Raw genomic sequence first — 12918 nt, 5'->3', positions numbered from 1 at the left:
ATTTCAAAAGCTATAACTTAATATATTATATAATATTGTTCCCTCAAAACTACCACATGACTTTCTTTTCACATGGCAAGTTGTATTTAAATATTTAAATATGCCTTATTTTGGAGCACATATAATGAATTAACGTTTTAACTTTTATTTATTTTTTCAAGTAGTCATAAGAACAGGAATTTTGCCATTTTTTTTATTTTTATTTATATAAATTTTATAATTTTGCACAATAACCCCCCTTTTTTTTTTTCTTTAAAAAATGTGTTTCCGTAACCCTGCATTCTAAGTTCTACAACATTTACACTTTCAGTTGACGTGCTGCCATGGCCTGTTTTTCTTTTGGGAATTGTAGTTTTCATTGGTGCCATTTTGGGCTACATACAACTTTTTAATCGTTTTTATTCTGTCTATTGGGAAGCGGGGTTTACAGAAACTGCATTTTTTTTTCTTTTTCACCATGTACTCTAGGATAGCACCATGTCAGTACAGATGTGGGAATATCAATTATGTGCTGGTTTTATTTAGAATTTTTTTTCTAATGCGTTTTTAACTTTCAATTATTTATTTTTTAAACCAAAATGTATAAACTCCTGTATTGCAGTGAATTTTGCCTCTTGGTGTAAAACTTCTATACATAGCAGAACTGGGGACCATTGTTAGACCTCTGACTGCCACAGTAAACCTTGACACCCAAAAGGGCTTTGGCTGTGTTTCAGAGGTAGCGCTTATCACTTAGATGACCGCATTGACTGTGGCATATAAGCAATGGAACCATCCCAGCTGTTAGAAAGTGATGTCCGCTGTATAATATAGCAGAGACCCACAAGTAGTAGGGCAGGCACAGCTCCTGTGCTCGCCCAATCACTGTGCATGTGCCATTTTGTATGGCAACTGCATAGTTCCTGTGACATGGTATTGGCTACGGCAACATGTTCAGGTTTCTTGATGCAGTCTTGGAAGTCAAAATCAGGAATGGATCATAAATCGGCAAAAGTATAAACCACAGATACAGCTTCTGTTTTTTAGAATTCACTTCTGGGTTGTCCAGAAGTGTGGCCGTACCTTTATGGCTCATGCACACGACTGTGTGCCGGCCGGGCCTTGTGCTGCACCCCGCAAATTTGCGGTCGTTATGCATGGGCACCGACCGTGGGGCTGCCACATGCTGACCTGGACCCTTTCACTTGAATAGGGCCCGTGATCTGCATCCAACGCTCTGCACAGCAAAAAAAGTAGTACATGCAGTAGTGCTTTCATGGGATTTTGTGCCTCCGTTCCGCACCTCACCTTCAGGATTGTGGACCCATTCAAGCAGGCATGGGATTCAGCCAGTTCCCTCAGGTTCTCCAGATCCAGTTGTTAAAATTACAGCAGCAGCTGGAGATGAGCGCTTCCACTACATGGTTTAGCTCCATAGGCTTTTTAAAATTTAGGTGGTTTGTGTGTAGTGTATATATAGTGTATTTATGTATGTGTACCACAGGGGTGTTGCTAGGGTCTCAAAAGATCTGGGGTCCATGCCCCAATGAATATGGCCCAGTTCTCTAAGCCATCCCCCCTCCCCCCACACACCGCATTTTACTGTACTTGCTATACAGCAGCACACACCTGTCACATCCAGTGCCTCCTAGGTAACATCTCCTCGGATGTAGATCTTCTTTGTCATCATCTTCTCCATTCGGTCCGGACATCTTCTTTCAGCCGTGCCACGTCTCTGCAGAGTATGACACACAGACATCTTAGCTTCCTCACATTTCTGTCATCATCCTCCAACCTGGAGCCCCCACAGTGTTATCCTGCTGCTCGCTGTGCTCCCCAATACCCCAAATACTATCCTGAAGAAAAATTAGTGACCCCATGGTAATAGTGCTCCTCATAGTCCCACCAATAGTAATTCTCTTCTAGAACTGCCCCCTACAGTGCCCCTAACCGTGATTACGCTCCCCAAAAGTGCCTCCATTAGTAGAAAAGCCTTCCAGTATTAATAATACCCTCACAGAGCCCCCAGTAGAGATAAGGCCCCCTATTGTCTCCAGAGTGGTAATAAAGTTGTCTACAGGCCCCTCAGTAGTAATAAGGCCCCCATAGTGCTCTTAGTAGAAATAAGGTGGATCTATACTTCCTATAGAGCCCCCAGTAGTAATAAGAATGCCTATAATGTCCCCAATATTTATACTGCCCCCTACTGTTATAATACATATAAAATATAAGAAAATGAACTGGATCGCACATCCTCAATACTATTCTTTTATCTATCTGCTTCTCAGCATAATTAACATTGCTTCTCAGCGCAATATATCGTATACCTACCCCTATGCTGCATGCTATACATGAGGCATTAGTATACAATTTGATCAAAAAGCATAGGCCCACTCACTGCGACAAGGTTGCCTCTTCGAATGGGACCCTATTCTAAATTTGGTGCAGCACTGCACGGCGACAACCGACGCAACAGCACCACCCCAGCAGGCAGCAGGACCCAGCAGTCAAACAGCGCCCCTGCTGTCTGACAAAGCCACCATGGCACTGGGTCCCACCAACCCACCAGGACAGCACAAGAGCAACAATGTCCGCCGTGCAGTACTGCACCATGTGAACAGGTGTGGGACCAACCCCATCACATATGCTCACCATGTGAACAAGCATGGAACTCACCCTATCACATACTCTCAGGAACTCCAACAGAGAGGTAGGAATTTATACCCTAAGGTCCCTTTCACACGAGCGTGATTTCCGCGCGGGTGCAATGCGTGACGTGAACGCATAGCACCCGCACTGAATCCTGACCCATTCATTTCAATGGGTCTGTGCATATGAGCGTTGTTTTTCACGCATCAGTTCTGCGTAGCGTGAAAATCGCAGCATGTTCTATATTCTGCGTTTTTCATGCAGCCCTGGCCCCATAGAAGTGAATGGGGCTGCGTGAAAAACGCATTGCATCCGCAAGCAAGTGCGGGTGCAATGCGTTTTTCACTGATGGTTGCTAGGAGACGTTGTTTGTAAACCTTCAGTTTTTTATCACGCGCGTGAAGAACGCATCAAAACGCATTGCACCCGCGCAGAAAAAACTGAACAACTGAACGCAATCACAGACAAAACTGACTGAACTTGCTTGCAAAATAGTGCGAGTTTCACTGAACGCATCCGGACCTAATCCGCAACGACCGTGTGAAACCAGCCTTATACAGAAGCCTGCTAATTAAAAGCACCTGGGCCGAATGGGGAGGAGTGCTGATACCAGGAGGGGAAAGAGCATAGATTGTACAATACATATACAATATAAGAAAAAGAACTGGATCGCATATCCTCAATACTATGCTTTTATCTAACTGTATAAGGCTATATATTCCTACCTCGCGGTGAGTGAGCCTATGCTTTTTGATCAAATTGTATACTAATGCCTCATGTATAGCATGCAGCATAGGTGTAGGTATATGATAAATTACGCTGAGAAGCAATGTTAATTATGCTGAGAAGCAGTTAAGTATTGAGCATAGTATTGAGGATGTGCGATCCAGTTCTTTTTCTTATATTGTATATGCCCTACTGTTATAATGCTCACCCTGAAATGCCCTCTGTAAGTTATATTCCTCCCTCCACCATACAGTCCCATATAAATAACATCACACCATCTCTCCTGCCTCCTCCAAAATACAGTCCTATGCAAATAACATCACTCCCCTCCCTTTAGCCCCTCCAACATAAAGTCCCATATAAATAACATCACTCCCCTCTCTTCAGCCCCTCCAATATATAGTCCCATGTAAATAACATCACCCTGCCCCAGCCCCCTCCAAAATACAGTCCCATCTATATAACATCACCTCCTCCCACAGCCCCATCAACATTCAGTCCCATGTAAATAACATCACCCTGCCCCAGCCCCCTCCAAAATGCAGTCCCATGTAAATTGCATCACTCCCTCCCACAGCCCCATCAACATTCAGTCCCTTGTAAATAACATGACCCCCTTCAACACACAGTTCCATGTAAATAACCACAACTCCCAGAATTGCTCTGCTTCTCCCTTCACTTACCTCTCCTCATGTAGCAGACATCATCACAGCTTCTTCCCCCAGGACTTCTCCTCTTCACTGCTGTCCTCTCCTGCACTGGTCATATGATGGTGACATCATTGCAGGTCCTTCTCAACCACTGCCTGTTTTACTGGTCACATGAACTGTGATGTCATCCCAGGTCCTTCAGCTCTTCCAGTGCATCAGATTCAATTATATTGCCGTCCCGAGGACGGCAATACAGTTGTATCTAGGTGGCAGGCAGGACATTCGGGGCCTGGGACAAAACAAAACATTAACCTAGCAATGCCCCTGGTGTACCATGTATATGGTCTGCATATATATGATGTATGTATATGTAAGTGTGTTGTGACACTGCATGTCCACCGTTGAGTAGGGAACCTGTTAAAAATCTGAATCCGACCCCTGCGTTCAAGGCAATATGGGGCCGTCCAGCAAGGCGGGAAAGGTTTAAAAAAGAATTTCCCTCTTTACTGGTAGTAAGATAAACTGGATTTACAAACCTTCTTTTTTTTATTTTAGTATAATGAAATAGTCTCTGATATGGAAACCATCTATAGCAAGGCTAAAGTATGCAAGAACGACAACTGTATGCCTCTTGACCCAGGTGAGATCTTTTGTTAGGACTTTTAGTACTTTTATGTATGTTTTAGTATATACGCCATGGGTATTGAGGCTTTAAGGGATGGTACTTTTGTACCATTTTGTATTTAAAAGAATGTATCACATACTCTGAGCTCCTGGAAAAGTTGGCAGATCTCCCAGGCACAGCATAGAGGACTGCCTTCTCCATGAAATCATCATTCCACGCACTTAAACTGTATGTGGTACTGGGATTCTGTATCTTTGACCCCAGCACTGGTGCACTTAAAGTGCAATAAGGGTTTGAGGTGCTGTACAAAAGGGGCAAGAGTTATGGAATCTGAGGGTTTGGCATGGAAAAAGGGCCTTGCCAATGCCTGAAAAACTGTTGGTGCTGCATTTTCCCATTTCCTAAAAAACAAGCATCAGATGCTGACAAGTATTATGTATTGTCAGATGCTTGTTTTGTCCAGGGGTTAATCACTGTTGTAAATTAAAATGGCCATTGTCCTATGGTCACTGCAGGAAACCCACCATAGAATGTAATTATTGATAAATGATGCTCGAGTCCTACATGATGATGGTGGTGGGGAGCATAGCTGTAGCATCAGCAGCTGATTGTGGAGACTGAACCTAGCGCTCATGATGGTTGGCCCGAACAGGAATGAAGTATATTCTCCTTTCCTTCCCACGGGTCTTGAACTGCACATAACCTATCTTGAGGGGCCCTTTACACAGGCCGAGAATCCCAAAGATAATAGCCAACGAGCGTTCACAGCAACGCTCTTTGCAATTATTTGGTGGTGTAAATCCATCGCTGATTACCAGATGAACAAGTGAAACGCTTGTTTTTTCTTCAGGTAATTCGACAGTTTGTGCGCACACACAAATTATCATTGACTGGCAGCAGATTGTGCTGTGTAAAACAGTATCTGCTGCCAGCAAATGGTGATTTAGTGTGGGGACGAGCGATGGTATTAGCGATCACCCCTCCTCACACTGTGGAGGAGATTGCTGCATGTAACTCTGCTGAGGAGCAGGCAATTGCCGGGATGGAACGCTTCCTTCCTGACAATCTTCTGCTCTATCATCCCGTGTAAAGGGACTTTTAGTTACACTCCATAGAGACTGTAAACTCCCATAATTTCAGCTGTCATAAAGTGCATACATCCTGCTGTACTGGCAATACAGGAGGGGAAGGTGTATCTCCAATATGGCTGCCCCCAGGGAAGGTTTTAGGAATAAAAAATAGCTAGAACAGTAAAAGGGCCAACAAAGAATAATAATAAAATTAACATAATATGGGTAGAAGGCATGGATGGTGTTAAAGTAACAAAAGATGTTGTTCTCTCCAGTACAGTAGATTCCATGTAACTGCATACTGTGCATTACTCTTTAGGTAATACAGTATAGGTGTTACAGCTGTAGCGGTTTCTAATTTATACCATCACTTGCTATTCTCTAAGGCCTCATTCATGTGACAGTGGTAACTTTTTTAAATTAAAAAAGGTTTAAATACCTGTCTAACGGCCGTAAAAAAAATTAGGTACAGTATGGAAAAAATACGCACCACAGGCATGCACAGGAACACTTGCTCTGCACTGGAGGCAGCAGGGCTTAACGTTCCCAGTGTCATGACTTCACATGATTGCTTGTCAGGTCCTCTGTCTTCAGTGCAAAGCAAGTGTTCCCACAAATGAATGCCTGTGGTGAGGTGAGCATTTTTTTTCTCAATTTGTTGGCACGGTCATGGGTGAAGGGGCATCATAGATATAGGGGCCATTTGTAATACTGAGGTCACAACTGTGGCATTTACTATACAGGGGGCACTGTAGTGGCATTAAATATGATACTGTACTATATACTATACTATATTACTATACTGTAGGGGCCCTTTATATACTTGAGCACTATGGGAGCTGTTTATAGATACTGGGAGCATTATATGTCCTAGGGGCACTACAGAGGGGCATTAAATATATATATAGTGATGGCATTGCTGGAGTTGGGGGTAAAAAATAATAATATTTAATGGCTGTTAAAAACGGGTGCAGAGTGAATGACAAATAGACGGTAAAAAAAGGATAAACGGCCCGGAAATGGATGCAAAATGGCCATGAAAAACTGTCACCTAGTTCCTCTAATAAGACGATGCACAATGTGTAGATGCCCATAAACTTCCCAATCATTCTTTTGTGTGTTTTAAGATCTAACGGAACTAATGGCCAAATCCAGAGACTACGATGAACTGTTGTTTGCCTGGAAAGGCTGGAGAGATGCATCTGGCAAACAGATGCGCAGCAAATACACGGAATATGTGAGGCTTGGGAACAAAGCAGCAGTACTGAATGGTAAGTGAATGTAAACCTTTTAACACAATTTGCTTTTAAGGTGTTACTTTTACTGCTGATTAATTTCATAATACACCTTTGTTGTAATCAGTTTTTGATCTAGCGCTCCAAATCCCTAGCCCCCCCCCCTTTCACATAGCAATAGAGTTTAATAGGAATTGTATAAATCTGTCTTTTAAAATTCGACGTTATTCATGGCATCTAAATTCTGGGTATTCATTCTTATAATGAATAGCGTAGATTTTGGTTCATAAAATGAAGGAAATGCTGTTCATCGTCTTTTAACAAAAAATGGTTGAGCAGTTTCCTCCTTAAAGCCTCTTACACACGGCCCTTGTGGTTCCGTTCTGTGCATTGAGGACCCCAACTTGAATGGGTACGTGATCCGTTCGTTACACAAATAGAACAAATACATTATATATATATATATATATATATATATATATATATATATATATATATATATAATTTTATTTATTTGTGGAACGGAAGCACGGATCAGAATCCCACAGAGGCACTCCATAGTGCTTCCATTCTGCACCACATCTACGGATGTGTGGACCCATTCAAGTGAATGGGTCCACATCCATGATACGGAATGCAGAAGGCCGGTGCCCCGTGTATTGCGGAACCATCGTATGCGGCCCGCAGTACAGTCACGGGAGTACAACGACCGTGTGCAAGAGGCCTAAAGGGGAGGATAGGGGATACTAGGGCTACTTTCACACTGGTGTTTTGCTTTCTGTTTCTGAGATCCGTTCAGGGCTCTCACAAGTGGTCCAATATGGATCAGTTTTGCCCTAATGCATTCTGAATGGAAAAGGATCCGCTCAGAATGCATCGGTTTGCCTCCATTCCGTCCCCATTCCGCTCTGGAGGCCGACACCAAAACACTGCTTGCAGCGTTTTAGTGTCCACCTGGCGATGCGAAGGCAGACGGATCCGTCCTGACACACAATGTAAGTCAATGGGGATGGATCCGTTTTCACTGACACAATAGAAAACTGATTCGCCCCCCCCCTTGACTTTCAATGGTGTTCAAGACATATCAGTCTTCACTATGTTAAAGATAATACAAACGGATCAGTTCTGAACGGATGCATGCAGTTGTATTTTCAGTGCGGATCCGTCTGTGCAGATCCATGACAGATCCGCACCAAACGAGAGTGTGGGGTCCTACCGCTGGGAGTCACCTCCACCGATCACGAGAACAGGGGCCCGTACCCTCTGCCGCTCCCCTAAAATGACTGAAGCGGCCGGTCGCACATGTGTGCAGCCACTCCATTCATTCCTATTGGAGTTCCGGAGATAACTTTTACCTACCGGAATAACCCTTTAACTACCAAATCATTTTCTGTTCTAGGTCATGCAGACAATGGAGCCTATTGGAGATCCTGGTATGAGACTCCAACTTTGGAGAGTGATGTTGAAAGGCTTTATAATGAGTTGCAGCCTCTGTACAGCAACCTCCATGCCTATGTGCGCCGGGCTCTCTACAAGAAGTATGGGGACAAGAAAATTAATCTGAAGGGGCCGATTCCTGCCCACCTGCTTGGTAAGATGATGCTTAGGTTTACAACTTTAATTTTGCAGTGGACAATTAAAAATTTTGCCATCTTTAAGGATGATTTTATCCACAGCTTTGATAGTATTGATCTGTAGGAGGTATCTATTGTATGGTGCGCCCCAGTATCTGCGGGTTAACAAAAAGTCCAGTTAAGAACTCCACTTCATGACTGGCTTTTTTTTCAGCTACTTGCACACAATGGGATGGTGAGGCTTAAAATATTATTTCCTAAATGTATTCATACTAATTATTTTATAGGGAACATGTGGGCACAGTCTTGGTCGAACATATATGATCTTGTTGTCCCCTTCCCCAATGCGGCACAAGTTGATGCTACCCCTGAAATGATTGCTCAGGTAAGTGGTTGGAGATTATTCAGCCAGAAAAGAATAACAATAAAATCTTTAGTAAAGTCGATGATTGGTCACAAGCTGGAGCCAAGTATCTAAAAGACCATATGATCTTGGAATTCATATCAAGTATCATTTTCTTACTGTCCACTTTCATCCAACTTGCTACAGAGGGAAACTGGTATCTATAAAGAGCCATATGTTTCTGTGGGACCTATTTTGGATGGAAATGTGGTAGTTTTTTTTATGTCTGACATCAATTTTTTTCTATAAATGCATACAATAAAAAAAATCGGATTTTCTAGTTTTCTAATCTATCAATTCCTCATGGTTTGAAAATTGACTGTCTTTGAATGGGATTCTTCACTGTTTACATACAAAGGGGAGCATCTCTCCTGCTCATGTGGTGACCACAGGGCTCTTTATCAGAGTTGTCCCCTGTAATGACCTCTCGCCAGGAGATCATCCTCGGGAAGTAACCAATAAAGGATCCTACACGTTGACAGCAACCAAAGTGTGCTCTGCAATCTTATTATGTATCATTATATGATGAATGAGTTGATTTTTTATTTTTTTTTCTCTTCTGTAGAAGTGGACCGCTAAGAAGATGTTTGAACAATCGGACAATTTCTTTATATCTCTAGGCCTTCTCCCCATGCCACCGGAATTCTGGGAAAAATCCATGATTGAGAAGCCTTCTGACAGAGATGTGGTTTGTCATGCATCTGCCTGGGACTTCTATAACAGGAAAGACTTTAGGTACAGGCCTGCCAGTAAATAACCCACTGGACCTGTTGGGATAGATTTGTGAAGCGATCTACAACAAGAAGAATTGTCTAGCAACCATTTACCGTGGAGCTTTCATTTCATATTTGAAAAATTAAAGCTCTATTTTGGTTGCTATGGACAGCAAAGACAATTTTTCTTTTAGACATTTTCATAAATATGCCATAAATGAGTTTAAAAAGGTTGGCCCATCTGACACATTGGCGGCCTAACACTAGGATATGCCCCCAATTTCCGATAGGTACACACCTGTATCTAAAAAAGTGAAGTGAGACTGCAAAGTGAAGGAGTGGAACGCGCACGTGCAGCCATCCTTTATTCATTTCCATGGGACTACTAAAAATAGCCTAGCCTTAGAGAAGTGAATGGAGTGGTGGCTGCACTTGCGCAGTGCGCTTCATATTAATTTCAATGAGACTTCCAAAAATAGACGAGCGAGCCACTCCATTATTTTTGGCAGTCACATACAAATGAATGGAGGGTGGCTGCTCATGCACGGTCTGCCCTCTCTCACACTGCGGGCTCTGTTTTGGCGATAGGTGTGGGTCCCACCTCCTAGCAATACGCCCACAATGTATGAGATGGGCCAACCCCTTTAAAGAGTGTGTCCACCATTGCAACTATATGATTTTTTTTTTTTTTTATTGAACCAGTTCTACAACAAGAATGTAGTAAATGGTCTTAATGAAAAGCAATTCGCCTACAATTTTTCATAGATAGTATATGCACAATGATGTGTTTCCATGGTTACAGACTACAACCAAACCTGTGTGGTCTGATCCTGCAGTCATACTCTCTGCAATCTCTCCCTTACATCTTCAAAGCTGTCCTATGAATGTTACCAGGAAAAAGAGAACAGATGGGAGGGAATATGACTGCAGGATCACACTACACTTAATTTGTCCATAGTCCTTGACCATGGAGAAGCATACATCTCTATAAGCACTGCATGCACTAAACTGTAGAAAACTTTGGATTATCTAGAAAATAGTTTTTCTATATAATGTAGATGCATTGGAGCAAAAAAAAAAAAAATTTCACATAGTTGATCAATACCTTTTGAGGTCTTAACCAATTTCATATTTTCTCAAAATAGATCATTAATATCAGATCAGTAGGGATCCAGTGCCTCACATCCCCAACCAATGAGCTGTCTTGAATAGCCGCCACAGCCGGAAACTATACAGTGGACGGAAGGTCCTGTCCACTGTGTTTCCAGTGTCTGCATACTGTAGGTCAGTTCCCATCCTCCTGCGGAGGAGCTGCAGTGCATCAGCACAGACACTACACAGTGGAAGGAACCTTGTGCCTCTGGCTCCATCTGTAGAGTATGCTCAGAATAGTGTAGATGAAGTCAATGATTCATCTACACTATAGGTTCCTACGGTCCATGTAGCTGCTGTAAACCATATCTCTCAATACTGTTCAGGCAACATGGATGCCCCCATAAATCTGTACAGAAACCAGATAGCCTTTTAACGTAAAATTTGAGTACAACACAGTGTAAGTTTTTGTCTTTCTTTTAGAATTAAGCAATGTACAGTAGTCAACATGGATGACCTCATCACAGTACATCACGAGATGGGACATGTTCAGTATTTCCTACAGTACAAGGACCAACCAGTGACATTCAGGGAAGGAGCTAATCCCGGGTTCCATGAAGCTATCGGAGACGTGTTGGCTCTGTCTGTTTCCACACCAAAACATCTCCACTCTATTGGCCTTTTAAAAACACTTGAAGAAAATACAGGTATAAAAACAAGCACAGGTGTCTGCATAATGCTGAGGCTATATAGCTATGGTCTTATACTCTTATTAGGCTTGGAGGACTGTGGCCTAGAGAATAGTACAGGGAAGCCCAGGTCTATTGGCATAATGTCTGACTGACTGTTCTGGCTTACTTATTATTCTAAATAGGTTCCTTAAGGACTGGTTTGGGAAACCCTGTTCTATATTAAAGGAGTCATCTCCTTTTGCTAACCTCTACATGTTTAGAAAATCTGTTCACGATAACTTAACTGATTGGGACTCCTAGTGATCCTATAATCTATAGGAATACCTAGTAAGTAAGGGAAATTAACCATTAAGAGGTACCCACTGATATCAATGGATTTTCTGTGCAATACAGGACAGGTTCTCTAGGGAGAGTGATGCTTCTTGTTACTGCTCTCCATATTATGACCAAGAGATGAGAATCCAGAAAAGAAGACTCCCCTCTATTAAGTCAGAATTCTCTAAACTACACTCATTGACAAGGAAAATAGTGCACCAAGAAGGAGTTGGAATTGAATGAAATTTTTGAAATCTGTGAATGTAATGAAGATACAAGTAATTGATTACAATATTGGGCCATGATTACACAGTGACGTGTCACCTAACATAAATGCTAAAGCTACATACTGACATTTTTTGTAATCATTGTCAATGGTGTCGCACTGTGACATACTGGAACGGTCACAAAAAATCCAACTTTTGTGGGCATCATTGACTGTCATTACAAAAGATGTCATGCGACTTTTCTGCGACAAGTAGCGCGATACATGTCACTGTGTAGCCCTAGCCTTGGATCGAAAGGATGTTTATTGGGGAAAACTGTGCAGTTGAAAGGTGGCTCTAGGACCCTGTTTGGCCACCTCAAGCCTGGATACAAGATGAGATACAGTTGGGCATGGAGGCATACATGTTCAGTATGGTATCCTGCAGTACATTTGGCCACAGATGTTGCAGTTAGGACTGTAGAACCTGCCCACTAATGGGTTGCTGAAGCTGGTGTCCCAGCCAGTTCCATAAAGGCTTTAATTGGCAACCGGGCAGGCAAAGGAAGTATTGGAATCTTTAGGAAACATTCCTGGTTAACCCTTGCTTTGTGTAAGCAGAAAAATTCCAGTTGGAAGCCATGCCATATGAGGAAACCCATGTGGCCACAGGATGTCCTACACATCTCTGGGCTATTAGTGTCCCTCGTATCACTACTAGGGGTGACAGACGTATACAATGGCTTCCCACATCATCATACCCACAATTGGGGCAGTGTGTGACTCCATAGCAAAGGCAGGATTGAGGCGGTCAACACCAGGCCTTTATACTGAAACCTGACCAATGTGGGATCCCAAACAGAACCTTGATTAATTGCTAAAGACTATACTGTTCTTTGAAACCCTGTACATCCCCCACTCCTGTGGCTATTCAAGATCGCTCTCTCAGACCAGTCCAGACAGCCACTTCGTCCGTTTCCTACACCTACA

The 12918-nt window shown here is 42.7% G+C and overlaps 1 protein-coding gene across 2 annotated transcripts in view; it reads left to right on the top strand.

The window, feature by feature from the left end:
- Positions 1-12918, top strand: part of ACE (angiotensin I converting enzyme) — a 90286-nt gene that overhangs the window by 58112 nt on the left and 19256 nt on the right. For both annotated transcript variants that reach the window (XM_044298165.1, XM_044298164.1), the window contains exons 15-20: positions 4560-4644; positions 6827-6970; positions 8334-8525; positions 8796-8893; positions 9477-9646; positions 11200-11423. In XM_044298165.1, coding sequence (XP_044154100.1) covers positions 4560-4644; positions 6827-6970; positions 8334-8525; positions 8796-8893; positions 9477-9646; positions 11200-11423 — 913 coding nt within the window. The remainder of the gene's footprint in view (positions 1-4559; positions 4645-6826; positions 6971-8333; positions 8526-8795; positions 8894-9476; positions 9647-11199; positions 11424-12918) is intronic.

The sequence above is a fragment of the Bufo gargarizans genome, chromosome 6 (assembly GCF_014858855.1).
Source record: "Bufo gargarizans isolate SCDJY-AF-19 chromosome 6, ASM1485885v1, whole genome shotgun sequence".
NCBI classification, from domain to species: domain Eukaryota; kingdom Metazoa; phylum Chordata; class Amphibia; order Anura; family Bufonidae; genus Bufo; species Bufo gargarizans.
Note: the sequence above shows the minus strand (reverse complement) of the source record. Positions and strands in the feature narration are given on the sequence as shown.